At 54.2% G+C, this 24,909-nt stretch overlaps 2 protein-coding genes across 3 annotated transcripts; both read right to left on the reverse strand.

Annotated features, from left to right (window-relative positions):
- Positions 1–23: 23 nt before the first annotated feature.
- On the reverse strand, positions 24–8,572 carry PRICKLE3 (prickle planar cell polarity protein 3). Of its 2 annotated transcripts, XM_082610772.1 has the most exons (9): positions 8,466–8,572; positions 7,158–7,243; positions 6,081–6,264; positions 4,034–4,147; positions 3,595–3,732; positions 2,837–3,040; positions 2,563–2,749; positions 1,493–1,792; positions 24–842 (listed from the first exon to the last, which is right to left on the reverse strand). In XM_082610772.1, exons 1-9 carry the CDS (start codon positions 8,505–8,507, stop codon positions 247–249), a joined length of 1,851 nt encoding a protein of 616 aa, XP_082466898.1. In that variant the 5' UTR covers positions 8,508–8,572; the 3' UTR covers positions 24–246. The 2 variants fall into 2 exon arrangements, with proteins under 2 accessions (XP_082466898.1, XP_082466899.1); XM_082610773.1 differs by lacking the exon at positions 3,595–3,732 and having other exon boundaries at positions 93–842.
- Positions 8,573–10,073: 1,501 nt separating this feature from the next.
- Positions 10,074–24,745, reverse strand: SYP (synaptophysin; the record flags this gene model as incomplete). The annotated part of the gene is made up of 8 exons (XM_082609220.1): positions 10,074–11,685; positions 13,944–14,274; positions 15,474–15,665; positions 16,380–16,575; positions 19,241–19,365; positions 20,592–20,657; positions 21,830–22,062; positions 24,649–24,745. 7 exons carry the CDS (start codon positions 24,743–24,745, stop codon positions 13,948–13,950), a joined length of 1,236 nt encoding a protein of 411 aa, XP_082465346.1. The 3' UTR covers positions 10,074–11,685; positions 13,944–13,947.
- Positions 24,746–24,909: the final 164 nt, after the last annotated feature.

Below are 24,909 nucleotides of genomic sequence, written 5' to 3' on the forward strand. Positions count from 1 at the left end.
TAAATTAATCCTTTGATCAAATTTAGCTAAATCTCAAGCATCAGGAGGGGGAAAACTGGGGGGAGCTGGAGCAGCTGGAGCAAGGAGGTAAAGAAGCCAGGCCTGTTTTAAAACAAATATTAAATTACTTCAGGAATACAAACAGACGAAGGAGGGAGGAAGGCAGGGGATTTATGACTTAAGTTGCGGGGCTGGGTCATCATCTACACTGACTTGAGAATGCAGCCCTCCAGAACTGTCACTCCTTCAAGCCACGATGCAGTTCTTGTCTCTGGCCTGGCGAGGCATCCCTGGGCGAGAGTTCCCGGGGAGCTGTGGAGATGGGGAATTGAGGGCCTCAGTTGCAGTGTCCTGAGCAGGCATTGGCCTGCACAGGTGCGGGGGCAGTGGGATGCGTTCCCCTAGGAAGAAGCCATCGTCCTCTGAGGATTCGGAACTGGGACTGGAAGGCGAGCTGGAGCAAGATCCCGAGTCCGACCCTGATCCCAAGTCACATTGATGGTGGCGACGTCTGCCAGAGCGGCGGCGGTGATGGTGGTGGTGGTGGTGGTGGTGATGGTGGCGGCGATGTGTGGGGCCCCTGGGCGGGGGGCTGCGTGGCCTGCGGCGCTGGGCTGGGGGCACACTCAGGGACCGCCGCGGACCTCCCTCAGACACCAAAGGGTCGCGGAAGCTGACGCGTGGGGTGCTCTGGCGATCAAAGGCACCATCTTCTGGGCGCGGGTCCGGCTGGCCGGGAGGCCCTGAGGGTGGTTCGGGGACACTGCGGAGCCCCAGCTCGGGCATGGAGTGGCGGTGAGGGGCCCCTCTCAGAAAGCGGGCAGGCTCCTCGGGGCCTGCAGCTGGAAAGACAGAGATGGAGCGACTCCCTGTATCTCTCGCCCCACCCCTACCCCAGCCCAGGGGAGGCTTTTGGAAAGGGCCTTCTCTCTCCCCCATCAGGACTGGAAAAGTGGAGGCAGGCATGGGGCGGCGCAGCGAGGTGGGAAGTCCGGGAAATGTGAGGCCTGGGGCAGGTTCTGGGTGGAGGGAAGGTTGAAAGCAGGAGGAACAGGACCAGATGGATTGGTGTATGGGGTGTGGCCGGGGTGGGGGCGTGGCTTCTGGTGAAAGGGGAGTGGCATAGGCTGGAGCAGACAGGGTCTGGGATAGGATGGGGGCGGGGCCTGGGGGCGGAGGGTGAGGGGTAGAGGGTTTGGAGGAAAGGAGGAACTTGGGCTCAAGCTGGGACAAGTTGAGGTAGGGGAAGGGCCCTGTACAGAAGTGGGGTGGAACCAGGGTTCACGTTGGGGTGTAGTTGGGGATGGAGACTAGGCCTGGAATGGTTTGGGGACGGAGCCAGGGCTGTGATGGGGGCAGGGCCAGGGATGCCACAGGTGAAGGGCACAGGGATGGCACAGGGATGCCACAGGTGAAGGGCGAATCAAGGGGCGGGGACAGGGTTGAGGCGGGGGCACCGGAGTGGCTGGGTGTGGCTGGAAGGTTGGCTCACCAGGCGCTGGCTCGGTGCTGGTGCCTTTGGTGGAGGTCTCAGACGCCCCCTCCACAGCAGAGAAAGAGGCTGTAGAGGCTGTGAGAGGTGTGGAGACCGTGCCTGCGCTCCAGCTGCGGCGGCCGGGCCCCGGAGCCGTGAGCTCGGACCCCAGGCTGCAGGCTCGGGAGCAGAAGATGAGGCCACGGCGTGGCAGGAAGGGGCGGCCCAAGAGCGCTCGCCCACAGCGACTACAACAGAAGCAGCGGTCTGAGGCGTGCCAGTGCTGGCCCTCATAAGCCATCTGGCCCTGGTCCAGGCCTGCGGGGATGGACACGAGGGGGAAAACTGAGGCAGAGGCCCCAGGCATATTCCCAACCCTCCTGAATAGGGGCCCTTCTTGGGAAGAGGCAGGGAATCTGAGGCAGGGTACCCGGAGATGCCCTCTCCCCCCCCCTCTCCAGAATGGGGCCCTTCCTCATCCTTCTCTCCTGGAAACTGGCTGATAAATGTCTCCTCTGCCTCCCTTTCTTTCCCAGGGTGGGGGTAGACATTGGACTCCAAGATGTGGGTCAGGCTTAGACATTAAGAGGTGGCTTCAGGTGGGAGGAGAGTGAAGGTGGACCTGAAGAAGAGGCCTGGGTGGTGGCGGCAGGACATAGAAGGTAGGGCATGGCCTTGGTGGGAAGGGAGTGGGTCTTAGAGAGTAGGGTCTGGCTTAGAAGGTAGGGTTTACCTAGGCTGATGGAGGAGAGTCTTAGAGAATAGGGCATAGCTTGGAGTAGGGGCCAGGCTGAGAGGGTAGGAGGGTAGCTCTGGTGGGGGGCAGGGCTAGGAATTAGAGGGCACTCTGGAGGTGGACCTAGATGTGTAGTGGTGCCTAGTGTAGGTCGGGTTTAGAAAGTATGGCGTGATGGGGGACACGTAATGGAATTGCAGGGAAGGGTATAGGGCTACAGTGCTGGAGCTAGACTTAAAGTATGGTGTATAACGGAAGATGGGGCCTGAAAGATGCCCCCAGGAGGAATCCTGGGGGTGGGGCTGTGACCCAGCTGTCCATCCATCCCCCATCCAGTCCCATGTTCACCCACCAATGTGCTCCCCACAGCCATCACAATACTCCGCGTGGCGGGCCTCGTAGCAGGCGCAGCAGTGGGGGCGGCTCTGACGCATGACATAGCGCTGCCCTCCCAGTGATGCTTCACACTCAAAGCAGCAGAAGTGACCCATGTGCCAGTGCCGGCCCTCGGCCTCTGTGCACTCAGGGGAGAAGATGATCTGGGGGGCAAAGGCCATCCATGGCCATCAGAAGGGCCTGCCCCTGCCCACCCCTCCGTTCACACCCCTGGGCAGAGAGACACGAACCTCGTCACAGGCTTGGCAGCGCGGGCGCAGGCGTTCAGCATGGTGGCGACCACAGTAGACCTTGCCAGCATGGTAGAAGTAGATGAGGTCCACCAGCAGCTCCCGGCACGTGGAGCACACAAAGCACTGTGGGTGCCAGCAGGCACCCAGGCCTGCACGGCTGGCAAACACGGCGATGTCCCCACCTCCAATCTGCTTCCCGCACTGCCAAATGACAGGTGGACGCCGTCACCATCATCAAGATGGTAGGATGGATGGGGGTCAGCCAAGGCGTGTCACACGTGGGCCTTCCCCGTGGCCTTTGTGACCGGCCCCATTCAGGGGGTAACTTTGAGATAGGCCCTGGACGCTGCTCCTGGGGGAGACCACAGAGACAGGCTCTGTTTCTCGTGGGTGGCCTTAAAGGCAAGTCTCCCCTTCAGGGGGTTGGGGAAACCATAGAGACAGGCCAGGCCCAGTTGGGGGATCTTAGCAACAGACCTCACCTAACAGTAAGATCTAAGGTTAGGCTCCACCCACCAGGGGGCGCTTAGAGACAAATCCCACCCATCACCCAGCTCTAGAGACAGGCCCTGCCACTGTGGGTTGGTTCTTAAAGACAAGTCTCAAGCATAAGAGGACCAAAGAGATAGCCCACGCCCCATGTACACTGACTGCATGGAGGGGAGAAAACTCTTTCCAGAGCCTGGCAGATGGGCCCTGTACCCCAGGGCTTGGAGCAAAGGCACCATTACTCACTGAGGCCTTCCATGGCTCACCTCCTCACAGATGGCCCCAGTGATGGTCACGGGGAAGATGCGCACGGTGCCACGCCCCAGATTCTCCCGCTTCCGCTGCTGGCTGAAGGCTCTGAGCTCTTTCTTCTCTTCCTCTTCCAGGGCTGTGCAGTACTGTGCCTGGAGTAGTGGGGATCTTCCAGGCTCCTCCCCTGATGCCTGCCCCCAGCCTTCTTCCAAATTTCATCCATGCTCAAAAAATTTACTTCTAGGCCTTTATATAGATGGTGCTTCCTGCCTGAAATACCCACCCCTTACCTCTTCTCCCAAGGCACAGCTGTGGTTTTGCCTGTCCAGACCTGTCACCTCATATCAGCTCACCTTTCCACCTCTGACCCTGCCCACTTCTTTCCAGCTGCCTAGCATTTGTCCAGGCTGTGTCTCCTACCTGGCATGCCCTTCCTGTCTTCTGTCTCCTCACCTCACTGTCATGTGGGGGCAGCTGGTGCAGCAGCTGCTTGATCCTGTATTTCTCCCCGGGACTGTTGACGTAGGGGACCTTGTCCTCTGGAAGGCAGCTGAAAAATTGGTATACCTGGGAGGACATGGGGGATGGGAGAAAACAATTGAGACTAGGGGTGATGCAGTGGGATGGTGGGTCCCTACTTTTCTGAGAAAATTAAAGTCATCATGAGGGAACTTCTATTGACCCCCTCCTCCCTACAGGCCAGATCATTTCTGCCACTTCCTAAGCATACTGAGAGTTCCCTCATGTCTTGACCCCACTTTTCCCTCCATCTGCTGCTCCACTTTTCTTTCCCCTTTATAGCAAAATTACTTGAAGGAGTTGTGTGCATTTGCTGTCTCCACTTCCTCTCCTCCCATTCTCTCTAGACCCCAGCCCAGTCAGGCTTCCCCACCCCCTCTGTCCCTGCCTCTCCTCCAAAGCTATTCCTGTCATAGTCATTGATGATATCCACATCGCTGAACTCATTGTTCAGGTCTCAGTCTTCATCCAACTTGACCCATCAGTAGCACTGGACACAGCTGATCACTCCCTCTTCCTGGAAACACTCTGTTCCCTTAGCTTCCAGAATACCACACAGCCCTGGGTTTGTTTCCTCCTACCTTATTGGCTGCTCCTTCTCTGTCCCTGTTTTGGTTCCTCCTCAACTGGCCAACCCCTAAATGTGGGAGGGTCCTCAGGCTCAGTCCCTGGCCCTCTTGCCTCTGTCTACCTTCAGTCCCTTGGGAATCGAATCCACCCTCATGGCTATAAATACCATCTCATGGCTAATGCCTCACAAATGCATACCTCCAGCCCTGTGACCTCTCACTTGAGTTCCAGACAATGTGACCACTCAGATGTCCAACAGGCATCTCATACTCCAGATAGCCAAAACCAAACTTATGCTCTTAGCCCTCAAACTTGCTCCTGCCTTGGCCTGCCCCATATCAGTCAATCCATCCATCCTTGGGGTCATCTTTGACTCCTCTGTCACACTCACAAGCAAATTCTCTCAGCTCTACTTTCAAAATATAACTAGAATCTGACCACCACTCACTACTTCCACTGCCAGCGCCATCATCAGTCACTTGGACCATTGCAGTAGCCTCCCCTTCACTGATCCCTCTGCTTCCATCCTCACTCTTAAAGTCCATTCTACACTCAGCAGCCAGAGGGATTCTGTTAAGTCCTAAGACAAATCACATCCCTTCTCTGCTCACAAGCCTCTTGTGTCCTCTCCCTCATTCAGAGTGGAAGTCAAAGTTCTGTCCATGGCCTCTGCCATCTCTGACCTCACCTCCAACCACTCGCCCCACTGCTCACTGTGCTCCAGATACACTGGTCTCCTCGCTGTTTCTCATACACGCCAAGCACACTCCTGCCTCAAGGCCTTTGCATTAGCTGTTTTCCTTGCCTGGATTGCTCTAACCTCAGATATCTGCATGGCTCATATCCTCACCTCCTTCAAGAAGCTCAAACATCATACTCTCACAGAGGTTGACCTGGGCACCCTACTTACAATTCTAACATCTCTCTCTCTCTCTCCCCCCCCTCCCTCTCTTCCACTTCCCTGCTCTATTTGTTCCATAGCCCTTACACCATCTGACATATATTTACAGGTTTGCTTATTGGCTCTTGCTCCCTTTGGGAATACAGCCTCCATGTGGGCAGATGTATTTTTTTGTGTTTTGTTCATTGCTGTGTTCTCAGTGCCTAGAACATTGTCTGACATGCAGTAAGTGCTCAGTGACTGTTTGTTGAATGAATCAATCAATGGAAATGTAGTGAATGAAGTGCTGGGATAAGACCTGAGGTAAGGGGAGGACAGGAGAGGGGTGAACAGGTCCTGAGGAACTGGCCCAGTGATCAATCAGGGTTCCCTGCTAGACCACAGAGGGGTCAGAAGGATATGCACAGTCTGACCACGCACCCTACAGTTTCCCTGGAAATGGGTTCCCACTTGAGTGTGCATGTGTGTGTGCCCACTGGTGAGCAAGAGTGGGTGGTGGCGTTTGGTCACCTGCTCGGGCTTGAGACCAGGGGGCACCCAGGCATACTCCTCCGAGGCACAGCCGGAGTCATCGTCAGAGATGGAGTGGCGCTGGAAGTCTGAGATCAGCCGACACATGATGCGTTCCAGGTCCACAGGCACTGTGTGCACGGCGTGCTCCTCCCGTGGGCATTTGCAGTGCTGGCAGATTTTTCTGAGGGGACCAGGATGGGGGGTCAGTTCCTAAGGGATGGCCCACTTGGACCCCTTGGCAGCCCAAGGAAGTCCAACTGAGGGCCAGAGACATTCAGATTATCACCAGCAAAAGACTCCGAGCCAGACAGGGGCCTGGGGGCAGTGCTGAGCGGAGGTGGGGCTGTGAGCCAGACTACTGTGGGGAGTTGGCCGGGGCTGTGAGGGGCAGAGCGGCCAGCTGGGGGCAGGGCTGTGAGCTGGGAGTGGGGCTGTGGGGCCTGGGCTGAGGATGTGAAGTGGTGGTGGGGCTGTGGGAGGTCTCAAGGCCATCCCCTGACTTTCAGCACTGGGACTTGGGTCACACTCTCCCGGCAACGAGCCTGAGTAGGGGTGGGGCTCTGAGTCTGAGATTGGAGTTATAAATCTAGGGGTTTCCTCTCATGACTTTGGACGTGGTGGGGGAACTTTCCCTAGGGGCGGGCTCTAGCTTGTGCTGAGGCTCTGAGCCTGGGTGAGTAGGGCTCTGTCTGTGGTATTTTATGGGACGTTTTGGGTACAGGGCTCCACTAGGAGGATAGGACCTTGGTCTGGGAGAGGAGTTCTGAGCCCCAGAAGGGGGCTGGAGGTCAGTGGGCGGTGCTTAGAGCCTGGGACGGAGGATCTCCCTAGAGATGGGACTCAGAAACTTGGAGCACACTTCTTGGGGCGGGGCTGTGTAGTAGGCGGGGCTCTCCTGGGAACTGGACAATTGGGAATGAGTCAGGGGAGGGGCTCTGGACTTGAGCTTTCTCTAAGACCTGGCTCAAGCCTAGGGGCGTGGCCTAAGTCGGGGCGGGGGGGGGCTTCCCCTAAGGGCAGGTTCCCATAAGAGCAGGACCCTGACGAAGACAAGGTCCTGGGATGGTCACCTACCTCCAGCCATGCAGCAGGAAGCCGGGGCACTGCTCCCTGCAGGAGTTGCAGGGCTGGCCGCGGTCTGGGTCCTCTGCCTCTTGAGGCTGTAGTGGGAGGGGGCAGACGCGGGACCCGGCGAGGTGCGCGCGGGCGGGGAGGGAGAGAGAAGTCAACGCCCGCCTCTCCACTCTGAGGCCGGCAACCACACGCCGGGGCCTGTCCCACCAGGGCAACGCCGGGCAGGCTGGGACAGAGCCCAGAGCGCGGGGGAGGGGGACACAACCGAGGTAGAGGCGGGGGAGCTGAGGCCACCTCCCTATATGCCGCCCCTTTCAGGGAATTCCCCTCCCTGGGCCAGCATCGGACTCCCCTCACCCAGCCCCGACACCTCCCACCAGCCTCTGACTCCTCCAGGCCTCAAAACACCTCCCCCTGAACTCAGAGTACTCTCCCCACCAGAGCAGAGCCCCTAATCTGGGTGTCTCCTCTCAGGGCTCATCTCGGCCCCTTCTCCACTCAGGAAGCCAACAGCACTCCAGTTCCACAGGGTAGGAATCTGAGACCCCATCCTTACTTGGGATCCCCATGTGAACCCTGCTCCTCTTTTCAGAAGCACAAGAGCCCATCCCCGAAACCCTGGCTTCACCTTTTCATACCCAAGGAACTGAGACCCTCCTCCAGGATCGCAGGAGGCCCTTGAGCCATTCAGAAACCCACACCCCAAGAAGCCTTGGCCCTTACCCCTCATATCCTAGGGCTATTCACTCTTCTGGACCACCAAATGCAGACCCCACCCAGACAGCCCCTCCAAAGGAAGAGAGAGACCCTCCCATCTAGGAAGTCAAAAGCTTCCTGGCTCAAGTGGAAGCCTGGAAGCCCTCTCCTCACAAATCCCAACCACTCGACTCTCAGTATTAGGGCACCCCAGGAGTGTAGGGCCTCACTCCTCAGTTCACCTTCCGCCAAGGTACAGGGGGAGGTCCCTTTTCTCATAAGCTCAGGAGGCCCCTGCTCAATCTAAGACTCCAGGACCCAATCTTTTGGCTCTCAGAATCCCCTCCCATAATTCACCCGAGAGGGGAGTGCACCAGGTCCCCGGGGTGCTGATAAAGGTGTGCGGAAAGGTGATTAGGGAGCAAGGGCCACCAGATCTCCACGTTCCTTCATCCACATACTTCCAGCAGCCCCAGGCCCTCCGGTTTGGGAGCCCTGAGGATGGGGTTTCCCAGATCCTCTGGGAGCGCCTCCTCGCTATCCCTATCCCCTGCTCCCTCTCCCGGGCCTCAGTTTACCCCGACCCCCACCGCTGCCCTGAGTCTCGCTCACCGCGCGCCCGGAGCGGCGCCTCCGGGACCCACGCGCGAACATGGCGCGCCCGGGCAGGGCCAAGCCGGGCCGGGTGAGGCGAATGGAATCCTTGTGGCCGTCTGGCCACCGCGCGTCCGGCAGGGGAGCTCTCGGTTCCGTAAACCTGACACCGGCGTAGGAGGAGCGCGCCCAGCGGGATCCGCCCCTGGGCCTGTTGTCTCTCCCGGGCCAAGGCGCCCCCTGCCTAGAGGTGAGGGGCGCGCAGCCCAGGAACGCCGTGCGCGAAAGCTTCCTTGCACTCCTGCCTGGGCGGGAGCTGGGCCTCAGAAAACACGGCCCCCAGAGCCCCCAGGGTTCCACATGGTCTCTCACAGGACATTCTAGGGCTTGAGGGCTCTGTAGTGGAGGAGTGGGAACTTGGAAGTGGCGACCTGACTGCAAGGAGTGTGCGCTACAGTACTTGTATCGACGCTTCGTGTGATTTATCTTGGATGTTTATTTGGGGGATGGGTTAAAGCCACCTCTTGGCCCCCTCCCCACTGGTGATGTTCTGAGGGTCTCTTTCCCCCGGATGAATGCTGCAAGAACGGTCCCCAGCCCCATCGCAGCCCCAGCTGGTGCTCCCTCACCCCATCACAGAGCTCGATCTTATGCCCCCGCCCCACGTCCCCGCTCTCACCCGTTTTCAGAGCCGGGGGGGGGGTGGTTAAAGTTACTGGCCAGGTTCCGAGGCCCTCTTCCTTGTTCGCTCCCCATCTTTACAGGCCCAGCTGCGATGTCCCCTAAGTCCTGAGAAATAGATTTTCAAGCCTTCCCTCCCCTGCTCCCACTTTTCTCTCTCCAGTGATTCTTTCCCTGAGCTCATTCCCTGAGCTAGGAGTCTCTCCGCGCTCTCAGGCTTCACTATGCCTCGGGGCTGGGAGGAGGGGGTCCCCGGCACACAGCCAGAACTCCGGTGCCCGGCCAGGGTCTCTAATTAGGCACCGCTCTGGCGGCGGTCAGCCAGGCCCTTCATTGTGGGCGCTGGGGACCTCACCTCCCATCCCCACCGCGCCCCATTACGCACATCCTGGTCACTTCCCGCCCCTCCCTGCCCCAGGGAGGAGCCTGAGACAGGTTATAGGGAGTGAATGAAAGAACTAACGAGTCACCTTGGCGCCCCGCCTCCCGGCCTTGCAGCCTAGTCGGTTTCCCGGTTCTCCAGCTGGAGCAGAGACAAGGAAATAGAGAGACATCGGGGCCTAAAGAATGCGAGGCGGATGGCTAGAGGGAATTCTCCCTTTGAACCGTTTGGGGATTCAAGGACAGGGCTCCACAGGGGCTGGGAAGGGGCATGGCTAAGGGACCAGAATTAGAACCGAACCCTAGAAAGACTGGGCATTCGGTGGCCAGTAGTGGGGCAGTTGGCAGGGCTACTCAGAGAGTGACTTAGAATGATCGGCAGGCGAGGCTTCACAGAGGATAGGGCTCGGCAAAACACTGTTGGAGGGGCCGAAAATGGTGGGGTGACTCGAACGGTGTCCAGCAGGTCGGAGGCGGAGCTTCCTCTCGCCTCCTCTTCCCCATCTTTCTCTCCCCCTTCCAAAAAGACACACTGAGAAGTAAGAGCCGTGTGGACTAGGTGGTTGAGGAGTTTATTTAGGGGAGAAGAATTCATCATATTTTTTCTTCCTCGGGGATGAAGTCTTCAAACAATACCGAAGGGCACGGGAAAGGGTGGGGGTCTGGAGGGGAGGGGGAGGGTCCACAGCCAGACAAAATGGCAACACACAAGCACAGGCACTACCGACGTCACAGACACAGCAGAGGGTGCAGGATAGGGGCTCCAGACCGGGCCTCCATCCACTCCGGGACGGATGGGGGTGTGGAGGGAGGGAGGAGGCCGGGGGGGAGCGGGGAGAAGGGTAGGTCGGCCCCACAGACCCTTTGGCTCTGTCCTCTGATTGCCTAGCTGTCCCATCTCGGGGTAGGCAAGGGTGTGGGGTTGCCTCTCTCTGGATCCCACCCCTTACCCTCCAATTCTTCTCTCTCAGCTCTTCCAAGGCCACCTCAGTCCCCAGCCTTGGCCAAGGATATTCCCCGCTACCCCTAACAAAACCCATCCCTCAGCTCCTAACCAAGCCTCTCACCTCGCCCTCCCCACTGCCAAGCCCACCCACTTTAAAACATATTTTCTTCACTGTTCCTTTGCGGGGGCGGGGTTGCTCCTTCAGAAGCCACCATGCACGCCCCACTCTAAGCCCCGAACTGTCTGGAACACGGACCACGACCTCACTCCAAGTTTGGCCCATTCCTGAACTCCACTTCTTGCCTTGCCCAAGGTCGGCCCCCTTTAGAATCAAACTCAGTCTCTCGGAGTGTTCAAAGCCACACCCCTTCCATAGATTTTGGTCCCAATCCAAGGCCCGCCCACTCTGGGGCCTCACCCACTGCCTGCTTCAAGCCGCACCCCTTCTAGAACCACGCCTTTAGCGTTTTTCCAAACCCAGTGTCCAGGTCCCAAGTCACACTCCTTCCGTAGAACCCTGTCCTACTCCAACCCCTGCCCACTGTGGGCCCACCCGCTGCCTCACTCAAAGCTCCACCCCTTCTAGGACCACACCATCAGCTTCCTTCTAAGCCCCATTTTAGAATGCTATAGGGCACCCTTCTTCTTCAGACTCCAGATCCAGTATGTCTGGAACCCAACCCCTCTGCCTACTAGCCCCGTCCACTCCAGAGGTCCTCTCCAAGACCACCTTGTGTCCCAAGCTCCCCCAGTCTCTGCCTTTCTCCTCTCTTCAGAGTTGAATTTTCCCTAATGGCCCCTGTTCAGGCATTGCTAGAGGAATCACGGCCCGAGTTGGGAGGAGGGGAGGGAGAGAGGGGAGAGTCTGAACTCACACCCACCCTCCCCACACAGCCTTCTGTCTCCTCCCTGTCCCCCTTACAGAGCCCCCCAACCTCAGGGCACAGGGCCAGGGAACAGAGAGGGGCCAAAGGATGAAGGGGAAGGGGTGGGGGTAAGAGAGGGGCCCATGCAAGATCGGGTCCCTAATGCATAAGGGGAGTGGAGTGGGGGCAGGGCTCAGACAGATAAATAGATATTTATATATAATATATATATATATAAACAGCAAAGACAGTTAAGTGTCTCCTGGTTTGAGGGGTGGAGACCTGGGGTGTAGGGATGGGAACGGGGGGCAGTCCTTCTCCTGAGCTCTTGCCTACCAACGGGGTCCTCCCGGGCTGCACTGACCTGTGGAGACAAAAGATACAAAAGGAGAGGGGGTCCAGACACAGGTGGTGCCTTTAGGGAAGGGCTGGGCTGCTATGCCTCTGCCCTGGCTTCACCCTCTATCTGCCATGACCTTTCTTCCTTCCTTCTTCCTTCACTTATAGTCTTGGGGTCAGCTTCATCCCAGCTGCCCCTGCTGGGAAGATATACCTTGCCTTCACTAGATTAGGTACCAAAGAAATTATGGTTTCCCCTTCCCCCAACCCAAAAAAGTCTGTTAACAGGTACTGTTCTCCTCATTGGTGGTAAACTATATTGAGCAGAGCAAAGATCCTTATCTTTGTGGAGCTTACACTGTAGCAGGGGAGAAAGACTTAAACAATTACCATGATGTATAAATAAGTTATCTAGTATGACATAAGGTGATAATAAGTGAAATGGAAAAACAAAAAGTAGACTGGGGCGAGGGGGATTACGAGTGACAGTAGGGGAAGAAAGGTTGCTGTAGTACTTAGGTAGTCAGAGAAGACCTCATTGAAGAAGTGACATTGGAATAAAGACTTAAGGAGGTGAGGGAATGAGCCAATGCAGATAACTGGAAAGAAGAGCATTCTGGGTAGGGAGCACAGCCAGTGCAAAGGCCCTGGGGTGGGACCACAACTAGTGTGTTTGAGGAACAGCAAGGAGATCAGTGGGGCTTCAGTGGAGTGAGCAAGTGAGAGTGGTAGGAGGTGATGTCTGAGAGGTAGGTAATGGGGTCACATAGGAGTTTGTAGACAAGGTTGTGAGGACTTCAGCTTTGACTCTGGATAAGGTGTAAATCAAGTGGAGATTTTAAGCAGAGAAGAAGAGTAAAATGATAGTAAAATGTCTCATGCTATGTTGTTTCTTTTATTTCCTCAATAAATGTTTCTTACCATTAGTAGTGCTCTAGGTGATGTGTCTATAGCATGAATTAGTCATGGTCACATCCACTAGTCTAGTAGAAGAGACAGTCAATAAACATATAAACTAATAATTACAGACTGTGATAAAGAAAAGCACAGGGAGAGGTAAGAAAAGGGACTTGTAAGGAGTTGGCCAGGTAAGGTTATCAGTGTGTGTGGGTGTGAAACTCCAGGGGGAAAGCAAGTACCAAGACTGTGAAGTTGGACTGTGCCTGGTACATCGAGGTGGCCAGTGTGGCTGGAACAGAGTGCGGGGGAGTGGTTGGAGGTGAGAGGTCAGAGAAGTGAGGGGTGGGGCTAGATTGTGTTGGCCCTCGTGGGCCATAGCTTTGGCTTTGGCTTTTAATCTGAGTGAGATGGGAGCCCCGGTAGAGCTCTGAGCTCTGAGCACAGGAGGGTCGTGGCGTGATTTAGGATTTAACAGGATCGTTCCCCACGCCATGAGCAGAATATAATGGGAATGGGGGTGGAAACCAGTGAAGAGGTCCAGGGGGACAGTGGGAAGATTATGGATATATTTTGAAGGTAGAGCCAACAGGAATTTTTAATGAATTAGATATGGGATGCCTGATAAACTCCTCCCTGCCCTTTCCATCCTGGCCAAGTGCCAGAAGCTACCTCCACCCATGTGTTGCCACCTCCTTGCCTTTCCCCTCTAACGCCATCAGCCTGCCTCTACTCCCCATCTTCCCCCCTCACATTTGAGGGAAATCTCGCTTCTCTTTTGAGGCCCAACAAGAAGGCCGGCAAGACTTTCCAATGCGCCCCCCCACCCCACCCCACCCCACCCCGCCCCGCTCCGCCCCGGCCCTTTCCCTCTTTGAAATTCCACACCACCTCCCTCGCCTCCAGGGTTTCGGAGAGGTGGCGGATCTGTCACCTCCTCCGGATTAGTGATCTTGTCTGACCTTCATGATCCAAGCCCGTTTACCCTCATCATCTATTGGCCTTATCATAAAGTATTGGGTAAGACCCACCTCTTCTTCCCTCCATGGCTCCTGCGCCCGGCAGATTTCCCGCTACGCAAGTCCTCCTGTTATTCCCTCCTTTCATTGGTTGCTCTGCCCACTTCTCTCTCCCCTCCCTTCCCTCAGAGCAGCACTTCTGCCTCTCTCCCATTGGCTCTTCATTCTGCCCATTTTCAAACACCACTCTTTTGCTCTCCACCATTGGCTAGTTTTTCGCCCCTAGCACGTAGCTCTGCCTTCCTATTGGCTCCTTCAAATTCCCATCCTTACCTGTCCGGCCAGTGTCCTACTCCTATTGGCTCACTAACCCGCCCATGAAAGGATCATGAACCCTCCTTGGCCGCCCCGCCTGTCTGTCACTCACCAGACTACATCTGATTGGAGAAGGAGGTGGGTGCACCCTGAGGGCCATATCCTTGCTGCCCGTAGTCGCCCTGAGGCCCGTAGCCACCGCCACCGCCACCGGCGGGCTGCCCGTAGTCAGGCTGATAGCCGCCCTGGGGCCCGTAGGAGTCCTGGGGCCCGTACCCGCCGGGGCCCTGCCCGTAGCCTGCCTCGCCGTAGGCATCCCCGGGCGCCGGTTGCTTCTCGGGGGCGCCGGGAGGAGCGCGCAGGAATGGGGCGGCCCAGCCTGTCTCCTTGAACACGAACCACAGGTTGCCGACCCAGAGCACCAGGTTCAGGAAGCCAAACACCTGCGGGGAGACAAAGCTCGGCTGTCGTCCTGCGCCCATTGCCCTGGCGGCCCCGGGGAGCATCGAGGCCGCTTGCGTTGGGCTTGGATTCGCGGGCGCCCGGAGGGTGGTGGTTTCTGAGACCCCGACCCTCCGAGTCCCAGCGCATGAATGTCAATGTGCACAAAAATCACCTTGGTGGGAAGGGGGACGTGGGGCGTGTTAGAATTCAGATTCCCGGGGATGTTGAGATATATCAGTATTACATATATGTGTTTATGTATTTGAATATATAATGTACAAAATATAGTAAACCTAAATTTGTAATATATAGTAAAATGTTAAGCATAAATTTTTATTAAATATGTAGATATACCGCTAATGGATGCATATATACACATACATATGTAAATACAAACATATGTATAAATACCCATGTATAAAGTATATAAATATATGCCTTTATATTAAAACAAATATATACATTTGTATAAATATATACAATGTAATTCAATTTGGGGACAGGAAGTAATATTTCCACTTTAGGGCCGAGGAAACTGAGGTGCAGAGAGGCTAAGTGGCTTAGACCTTAGATCTGTCCTAGGCAGCAACTGACAAAAGAAGAGTTAGAATCTGAGGATCTGTAACACTGGTATACGACTTACCATGTGCCAGGCCCTTTTCTAAGCACTTTGTATGTTATTAGTTCACTACTTAACTTTGGAGCAGGACCTCTTATTTTCAATTTATATGCTCCAACTGAGGCCTGAGAGGCTGAGTAACTAGTTTCAGGTCCTAGAGCTTGCAAGTGGCAGAGCTCGGACTTGAGCTCAGTCTGACTCTGGCCAGTAGGGGGCGTCCATACGGGGAAACATTTCAAGTTATTCTTTCATTTTGCATATAAGGAAACAGGTCCCAAGAGGGTACTTACTGAGTTGCCAGAGATTCTACATGACTAGGCTGAGCCTGTGATCCAGGTCTCCCAAACCTAACTGGACAGAAGATCTCACGTTCCCCTTTTGGGGACAGTCTGTGGTGTCACAGTGGTTACAACGGCTATCTCATCCTACAAGGCTCTGTTGTTGGCATGCCTCCTCCAGGGAGCCCTCTTGGATTTCCTCTGAATCCTCCTCTCATTCTCTCTCTCCACCACTCCCCATGCCAGACTAAGTTTCCCAGCCACCCTCCCCAGCTGGCCCAGCCAGCTTCCCAGGGCTTACCACCGAGGTGTTGAGGCCAGAGGTCACAGGGTCCCTCAGCTCCTTGCATGTATTCCCCGTCTGGTGGCAGACAGGCATCCCCTTGATAATGTTCTCTGGGTCCGTGGCCATCTTCACATCTGACAGCCCCTTGGCCCAGGCCGATGAGCTAACCAGCCACATGAAGGCGAACACTGCTGTGGCCAGAAAGTCCTAGGCCGGGCGGGGGGGAGGGAGATGGCACTGTGAGTGGGCTGCTTCATGCTGGGCTGTGGGGCCTCCTCAGATCACAGGCTTTCTTGGGAGGGGGGTCTCCCAGAAGAGGCTTGTCTCTCCCCTGCCTTTCCAGCTCTTGAAGCCCCCGACACTCACTTGAAGGTGGCCCTCCTAGCTTGGGCTTGTCTGTGCACGTGTGTGTATGTGACAGAGGGTGTGGGAGTGTGATTGTGGTATGTGGTGTGGGTGTGTGTGGGGGGGATTCTGTGAGATGGTTGCCAAATCTGTGGAAAGTAGTGTGTCTTTCCACTTTTATCTGAATGTGGGAATTTGTGTCATTTTGTGTCTGGGATGAGGTTGTACGAGTACAGCTGTGTAGGAATCAGTGTGTCTGTGTGGTGTGATGACAAGCATGACTGTCACAATGAACCTCTGTGTGCTTCTTTCTTTCATCTAGACTGTAGGGTTTTGTGAGAGGTGGCAAGTTTCCAGGTGTCTGGGATTCTGTGTGGGCTGTGGGTGTGTCCCTGTCACTCTGATTCGGTGTCTCCGATGCTCATAGCAGCAGCAGCAGTAATGTGTGTGGCTGTTATCAGGGCCGCTTGCGTGTGGGCCTGTCTGGGATTTGACGTGGCCTCTGAACATGGCTGTGTCCCCAAGGCTCCATGTCCCCTGGCCCCTGTATGCATACGGATGGCTGTGGGAGCTCACCAGCATGGGCCCTTTGTTGTTCTCTCGGTACTTGTTCTGCAGGAAGATGTAGGTAGCCAGAGCCCCCATGGAGTAGAGAAAGGCAAATACGGCCACGGTGACAAAGAACTCAGCCGATGAGGAGTAGTCCCCCACGAGGAAGATATTTTTAGGGTCCCCTTGGCAGGTGGGTGCCTCAAAGTACACTTGGTACAGCCTGTGGAGAGAGGTGGGCAGGTGTGGCCCAGGCCCTAAGAACTCCCTCCCCTCCCCCCTGCCCAGTCATGGGTCTCCCCCAGATTCTGACAAGGTCCCAGGAAGAGGAGGAAATAACCATTCACGAGCACCTACTGTGTACCAGTCACATTTCATTGATTGCTGAGAGCATGCTGGTGAAATAGGTATTACTCAGCCCTCACTCCAACCTAGGTACTTTGGCCCCTTGGTTATTCATAGAACATACCAGGCACCCTCCCACCCTAGGATTTTTGCACTGGAATGCTCTTCTTCAAGCTTTGCTCCACTGGTCACCTTCTCAGTGAGGTCTTCCCTATCTATTTAATTAAATCTAACCATTCCCTCCCAGCACTCCTTAGCCCCCTTCTTTGCTCCATTTTCTCTGTAGCTGTGATACCCCATCTGAAATACCATGTATTTTACTTTTTTCCTTGATTTTTGTTGTAACTACAAGAGGGCAGGGCTTTTTCCTTTGTTTTGTTCAGTGTTGTACCCTTAAGGCCTGGAACAGTGCTGCCACATAGTAGGCGCTCAATAAATGTTTATTAAGTGAAGTATATGGAGGCAGAAACAGAGGCTCCGAGAAACGCATTAACTTGCCTAAAGTCACACAGCTGGTATAGGAATGACAGAGTTGGAATCTGAACCTTGTGTTTTTCCCCCTACGTCATGTTGACTCTTCTCCCCACCTCACTTCAGGTCCCCAAGAGAAAAGCAAATGTGTACATAGCAGAGGAGAGCCCAGGGACTACAAAATAGGAGGAGACAGACAGAAAGACAGGAGGGTAGAAGGGATGCTCGAACAGGATTCGTGTATGTGAGGTGTGGGCGGGGGGGGGGGGGTAGTTGGAGACTGGGAAAGGCATGTGAGGCTAAGGCCTTTCCTATGGTGTGATGGAAGAGGGGTCATAAGGAGGAACGTGTGTGGAGAGAAAGAGCAGGGTGAAGCCCCAGAGCTCTGGCCTCAGGTTGGGGGGCAGGATCCAAATGGTGCCAGTGCCCTTGTATAGCAAAGGCCCTAAGGGAAGGGCTTACACTTATTGATCACCTCTAAGCATTTTACATAATTGCTTCACTTAATGACCCTCCCCCACAATTCTCTAAAGCAGGCATTATTATACCTGTTTTACAGATGAACAAACCGAAGCTCTGCAAGGCTAAGTTGCACAGGGCTGCATGGCTGCTAAATGATGAAGCTAGGAGTTGGATCTGGGTTTAAGTTTCTGGGTTTCTAGGGGGAATGAGGGGTCTTTGGGGGGGATTATTGGGGCAGTGGCAGGGTTGGTCAGGGGGACACAGGGCAAATATTTTTTTCCCCTGGGAGGCTTGGGGGTGAAGGGCAGATCCTCAGGACCCGACGTCCTAGACATGGGAGGAGTCGGGGGGTCCACAGATTTTTCTGGTCTTCTAGATCCCCAAAGGGCCTGCTCTCAGCAGTATCCCATGCTCCAACTCCCACTCCTTCCCCAAACTCTCAGACCACGCCTCCCTGGTGCCCCCTTTTCTTTTGATTATTGCTCAGGCCCTGCGCTGGGCTATCTTCTCTTCAGTCTTGCCTCTCACCCTGGGTGATCCCCTGAGCCTACATTTACCCTTAGAGCTCAAAAATCCCTAATTCCCAACTCAATCCCTGATCTCTTTCCTGAGTTCTTTAAACTTATTTATTTTCCTTATTTTAACAAACACTTATGGAGCGCTTATTGTGTGCCTGGCACTGTGCTAAGCATTTTACAAGTATTAATTCATTTAATATTTATCATAACCCTGTAAGGTGGGTATTATTATCCCCTTTTACAGATGAAGAAATGGAGACCCAGAGCAGTTATGTGATTTGTCCTAGTAGTGGAGGAGCCTCAGGAGCCTCTATTGAAATTGTGTCTGTGGGTCTCTGTCTTCCCATTCCTAGGAGGTAAGCCTCTCCATGAGGGCAGCAACCTTTCCTGCTTGTGCTCACTCTTGTGTACCTAGCACCCGGCACACGGTATGAGCTCAATAACTCTCAGAACTGTTTAATTGGGCTTAATCCTTCCCCACGGCTAAGCAGCACCCCCTCATTATTCTCTATCCTAAAACCCTGCATGAAGATGCCCTCCTTGGATTTCTCCCAATCTGCAATTATCCTCTTTATTCATTTGTTTATTTGTTATAACGTTGGCTCCATGAGGGTACGGAGCTTGGTCTGTTTTGTTCACTGTTATATCCCCAGCACTTTCAACAGTACATGACATACAGTAGGTTCTCAAAAACTGTGTATGGGATGAACGAATGGGAGTTAAATAATAATATTGGCTAACATTAATTGAGCACCTACTGCCTTAAGGATATATATATATGTGTGCACATATATATATATATATAAAATTTTGAATCTTGTTTATTGCCAGTCTCCTGCCCCTCGTCTTCACTAGAACACAGCCAGAGGGCAACAGCCTATGCCTGTCTTGCTCACCACGTGTCCTAGATGTCCAGAGGAGTGCCAGGCACAAGGTAGGTGCTCAGTGCATGCGCAGTGACCTGAGTGGGTGTGGTCTCCCGAGGTGGGGGCTGGGCAGGAGCCGATGGGGAGGAGGTGTTGGCCGGTCCCACCCCCCACCCCCATCCCAGGTCTGTCAGGATCCCAGGGGTGGGCTAGTGTGGGGGCACACCTGAAGGGGTACTCGAATTCGACCTCGATGTTGAGGTCACTCTTGGTCTTGTTGGCACAGTCCACACTCAGCTGGAGCTCCCCACTGTAACTGCCGCATGTGGCAAAGGCGAAGATGGCAAAGACCTTGGGCAGCAGGGATGGGGATGGCCACGGTGAGGCTGTGTGCACGTGGGATGGGGCTGCCCTCCTCTGGACAGATGGGGCCCAGCATAGGCAGCAGCAGATGGACTGGTCCCCACCCCCACCCCCTAATCAGGGCTCAGCGAGGCCCAAGGACAAGCTGATTAGAGGGGTGTGGCTATCTCTTCCAGTCTTTCTCCCAGTGTCTCTCTTGGTCTCTACCTCTCAATAATGCTCTGATTCCCCTTATTCTGTCTCAGTCTATTTCTCTGTCTCTGTCTTTGTCTCTCTCTGTATTCTGCCTGTCTCTGTTGTTCTCTGTGTCTCTGTTTCCCTCGGTATCTCTCTGTCTCTGCTTCTCAATGTGTCTTTGTCTTTCTCAGATGTCTCTGTCTCTCTGTATCTCTGTTTCTCTCTCTGCCTCTCTAGTATCTATGTGTGTCTCTTTCTGCCTCTTCTCTCTCTCTCTCTCTCTCTCTCTGTTTGTGTGTGTGTGTGTGTGTGTGTCTTTCTGTTTCTTGGTCTGTCTGTCTCTATCTCCCTGCTCTGTCTCTGACATTATCTCTACGGTGCTCTCCCTGCTCTGTCTCTGACATTATCTCTACGGTGCTCTCTCTGTCTCCCTCCTGCCTCTCTTTCTGTTTATCGGTTTCTCTTTTTCTCTTTTCCCCGGAGGGTCTCTTCTCCCTCTGTCTCTTTCTCTCCCCCACCGCATTTCTCTTCCTCTCTTCCTGTGTGTCTGTTTCTCTTTGCATCTCTGTTCTCTGTGCATCTTTCTCTGTCTCCCTTTTCTTTGTCTCTTTCTGTTTGTTTCTCTCCCATCTCCATCACTTTTTTCCTGGTATTTCCATCTCTGTCTCCATCATTCCCGATCTCCCATTCTCTCTGTCTCCTTCACTGTCTCTGGGTTTCTCTGGCTTTTCGTCTCTCCCTGCAGCAACCAGCTTCAGTCTCCACCTCCCCTGCCCTTCTCTCACCTCAGGAGAGGAAGTAGGACATCGCAGTCTTCCACTTCAGAATGGGGGTACCCTTGGCCTTATGTGGCGTCACATCACAGCCCATCTGTTCTCTGGCCCCAACCCCCTGGGACTTCACCCAGGAGCCCAATTCCCCCACCCCCTTCTGCCACCCCCCACCCATCCATCCCTCCCTCCTTATCCCTACTCCATCCCTGCTCTTCCAGACCCCACTACCTCCCTCTTTCTCCCCACAGCCCAGACCACACTCACCCATTGCAGCACCTTCACAAAGCCCAGGGGCTCCTTGACCACCCGGAACTGACCCCCGGCCACCAGCTGAGGAGAGAAACGGTGGGGAGGGGTGGGGTTGTTGGGGATGGAGAGGGAGGTGGGGGACAAGGCCACCAGGCAATGACCCCTGGGGATAAGGCATGTGATCTCCAGGAGGGAGTGACGTTTGGAGAGGCGGTGAAAAGGAGAAAGTGACACTTTGGGGAAGGTGTGAGCTCAGGGTCTCTGAGAAAAGGCCCCCGGGGTTCAGGGCTGATGGGGACGTCTGGGGAGATGGTGAGATAGATGGCAGAGGGGGTCAGGGGTGAGCAAGATGGGGATGGGGTCAGGACTAGTTAGGGAAGGGGAGAAGGTCTGAAACGGTAAAGGTGAGTCAGATGGTGAAGGGGATCGGGTGGAGAGAGTGAGGAAGGAGTTGGGGTTCACTAGGGTGGGGGAAGGGGTCTTGGATGGTGAAGGTGAGCCATAACAGGGAGGGAGTCGGGTTTGCTAGGGTGGGGGAGGGGTCTGCAGCGGTAAAGGTGAGTCAGATGACGGTGGTGGGGTGTCTGAGGTGATGAGCATGGGGAGTGGTTAGTCCTGGTTAGAGATGGGCGAGGTTCTGAGGTGGTGAAGGAGAGTTCGATGGCAGAGAGGGTCTGGACTGATTTGATTAAGGTGGAGGAGGGCTAGGACGTGGCTTCACTGCATATGTGCTGGGGGAAGGGGGACTAGGGGTTTGGGAGAAGAGCAACTGATCGTCCCCCTTGGTCTGCTCTGGGGGAAGAGGTGGTCGTCTACCAGGGTACCATCCCTGTTTGGAAGGGGCAGGTGTCAGCCCTCCCCTTCACCCCCGCCCCCACGCCTTCTGTCGCTCTATTTCCTAGCTCATCTGCAGCACCCCCCCATCTTCCTTCCACTCTCCCCTCTCCTCCCTCCTTGCCTGTACCCTGGCTCCAAGACCCCTCTTCCTTCCCGGTCGCTCGTAAGGAATTGGCTTCTGGCGGCCCCCGCTGCGGCAGTTTGGACGGCCCTCGCTGCGGCAAAGGGTGCACTCCTTCTTTTCTCCACCTCCCCTTTCCTCCCCTCGCCTGCCGCAGACCCCAGCCCCAGCGCCGGGGACCGGGTGTCCGTTGCTAGGATTCTGGCCACCACCTCTTAGAGTCGGCGGATTCGCTGCGACCCCGGCGAGGAGGCCGGCCAGCAGCAGGCTCTGTCCGCGGTGCTGGAACGCGTACCTGATTCACCACGTCCATGTCGGCCAGCAGCAGCATCAGCAATGCGGGGGGCGGGAGGCGCCTGCTAGCAAGGGCGGGCGCGGGGCGCGGCGGGGGCGGTGCGCAATCGTCGGAACAGCCCAGGGGGCCGCAGCTCCGCCCCTCGCGCCCCCGCCTCTCTCGCCGCGCGCGCCTGCGCACAGCAGCTGTGTCAAAACCTCGCAGGCGGCCATTGCAGTCCGGAGGCTGGAACCCTGAAAATGCTCTCAGAAGATCATTATCTCTGAAAACACAGCTAGAGATCTGGAGAGGTGGGCCGTTGGGTGCTACAGTAGGACAATTTGCCAGGCCATTTGCTGAACTGTTGAATGTGTTCACTTATTTAAGCCTTAGAACCTCCCTACGTGGTAGGGACTATTGGCCCCATTTTTACCGGTGAGGAAAATTAGTCCCCAGAGAGGTTAAGCGACTTATACAAGGTCGCCCAGCTAGTTATTGGCAGTGCCCAAAGTCCCTGCAATTTAAACATGGTTCAGGGTCTTGAGGGTTTCTTCTCATCTGCATTTTAAGCACTTAAAAATAAACAAAACCAAACCCTCCCCCTCCAACCATTTCCCCTATTTCGCTCTTCCTTAGTCAAAGTGTTGCCTACTCCAACTCTCAACTTTTTACATCCTGTTTATTCCTTAGTCCTCTCTTAATTGGACTACGCCTCCTTCATGCTACTAAAACTAGGCCCACCAAGGTCAATGGCAATTGCCATGTTGCAAAATCCAATGGATAAATACAGCTGGAATTTAAGATGCTCAACCTCACTCGTACTAAACGAAATGCCTATAAAAGCTACTAAGACACTGTTTTTCATCTTTGAGGGTGGTGAATATAAAAAAGTTTGATAATGCTCAGTATTAGCAGTTGGCCAGAAACAATCATTCTCATAAATTGCCAGTGGAAGTTAAATTGGTATAACTTCTGTAGAGGGTAATTTGGCAAAATGTAGCAAACTAATAAGTCCATGTATGTGGCTCAGCATTTACACTTCTAGGAATTTGTCTTACAGAGAGATTCAAACATGTGCTAAAAGAGGTATGTATAAGATAATACACTGCAGCACTGTTTATAAAGTGTGGACACTCCCCAGATGCTCATTACTGGTGGCCTGTTTAAAAAAACTCAGGTAGAGCCGCAAAATGGAGTACTATGTAGCTGTCATTACTAATAATATGGAGCTGTGTAATGATAGCCAAGACACTTAGTTAAGTAAGAAATGCAAGATGCCAAATTACGTGGGAGTTGTGTACAAAGAGAAGGGAAGCATTATATCAATTATAGAGAGAATAACTAACATTTTAAATTGTGGCTGTTCTGTGAGCTTCCCATATATCACTCATTTAAATCCTCACAACAGGGACTTCCCTGGTGGCAGAGTGGTTAAGAATCCACCTGCCAAAGCAGGGGACACGGGTTCGATCCCTGGTCTGGGAAGATCCCACATGCCACGGAGCAGGTAAGCCCATGAGCCACAACTACTGAGCCTGCGTGCCACAACTACTGAAGCCCGTGCACCTAGAGCCTGTGCTCCTCAACAAGAGAAGCCACCACAATGAAAAGCCTGCACACTGCAATGAAGAGTAGCCCCCGCTCTCCACAACTAGAGAAAGCCTGTGTGCAGCAACGGAGACCCAATGCAGCCATCAATCAATCAATCCTCACAACAGCCCTATGAGTCAGGTGCTACTACTATCCTCATTTTATAGCTGACTACACTAAGGTGCAGAGAGCTGAAGGAGTTTTCCTAAGGTCACACAGTTGGTAGGTGGTAGAACTAAGATTTGAACAGGTGGTAAGTGGTGGAACTAGGATTTGAACCCAGGAAGTTTGGCTCCAGCACCTGTTACTCTTAGCCACTGTGCTAACTTATCCGTACAGCATCCTATAACTATATAAAAGATATCTGATAACACGGGTTGCCTCCAGAGGGAAGGGAAACTTTCACTTTATACCCCTTTGTACTTTTGAACTTTGAACCATCTGAATGTATACCTATGTTTTTTTGTTTTTTAAACAAACACACTCACACTCAAATTCACACAAATGTGGAATATGTAATGGATACTTCACAGTTATTGCCTTTTCGGGGGAAGAGCATGGGTTTTGGCATTCGATTGCTTGAATTTGAATCTCACCTCTGATATTTGTTCCTGTATGACTTTGGACAGGTAAAATAATTTAAAATGGTACTTACAGGATTGTTGCACTGATTAAACAAGATAATCACTGTAATGCACTTAGCACAGGGCCCAATAAATGGTTCGTTTTACCTTCCACACATCTCTGGAATCTACTCACTTCTCACCATCTCCTCTGCCACCTCCCCTGGCTAAGGCGACCATAGTTCCTGCCAAATTTAGCATCTCCAGTCTCTTCCTCCTCCCATCTGTTTTCAGCACACCCGTCAGAGCATCTATTTAAAATGCAAAGTTAACTATGTCACTCCCCTGCTCAAATCCCTCCCATGGCTCCCCACTGCTTTCAGGAAAAATCCCAGGGGTTGGGGCCTGGCATTCAAGGGTCTGCATCATCTGCCCTCGGGTGGCTTATCCCACCTCCTCCCTCAGCAATCGCCCTTCACTCTCTTTACCCTGCCCATGACTTACTTTCCCACAATACACCGGCCCAACCACTCCAAGCCTTTGTTTCCAGACCTAGTGCAATTCTATATTCTGAGTCCTAGCCTCCAATTTTGGCTTCCCTCAAATTTCAGTCCTGGTTCCATTGACACAAATTAGACAAATGAGAAACCCCTGCTCTGAAAGCTGGGAGGAGACCCTAGGTCAGACCCTCCCCAGGGGTGGCCGCATCCGGTGTCACTTCTAACACCACCTCCAATTCCTTTGGAGTGGGGATGACTACCACTTTGGACAACCGCCGCCACATGTCTAAGCCAGCTCAGTTTGTGCTGAGGGAAACCCAGAACAGTGCCTGGCACAAAATAAATGCCCGATAAACCTTCACTGAATGATTGAGACCCCAAAGGTTGGGCAATGACTAAAAGTAGGGCAAGAAACAGAGAGGAGCTCTGGGATCTGGGAGTGGGGTAC

The sequence above is a fragment of the Mesoplodon mirus genome (assembly GCF_964341445.2).
Source record: "Mesoplodon mirus genome assembly, chromosome: X".
In the NCBI taxonomy this organism is placed as follows: Eukaryota; Metazoa; Chordata; class Mammalia; order Artiodactyla; family Ziphiidae; genus Mesoplodon; species Mesoplodon mirus.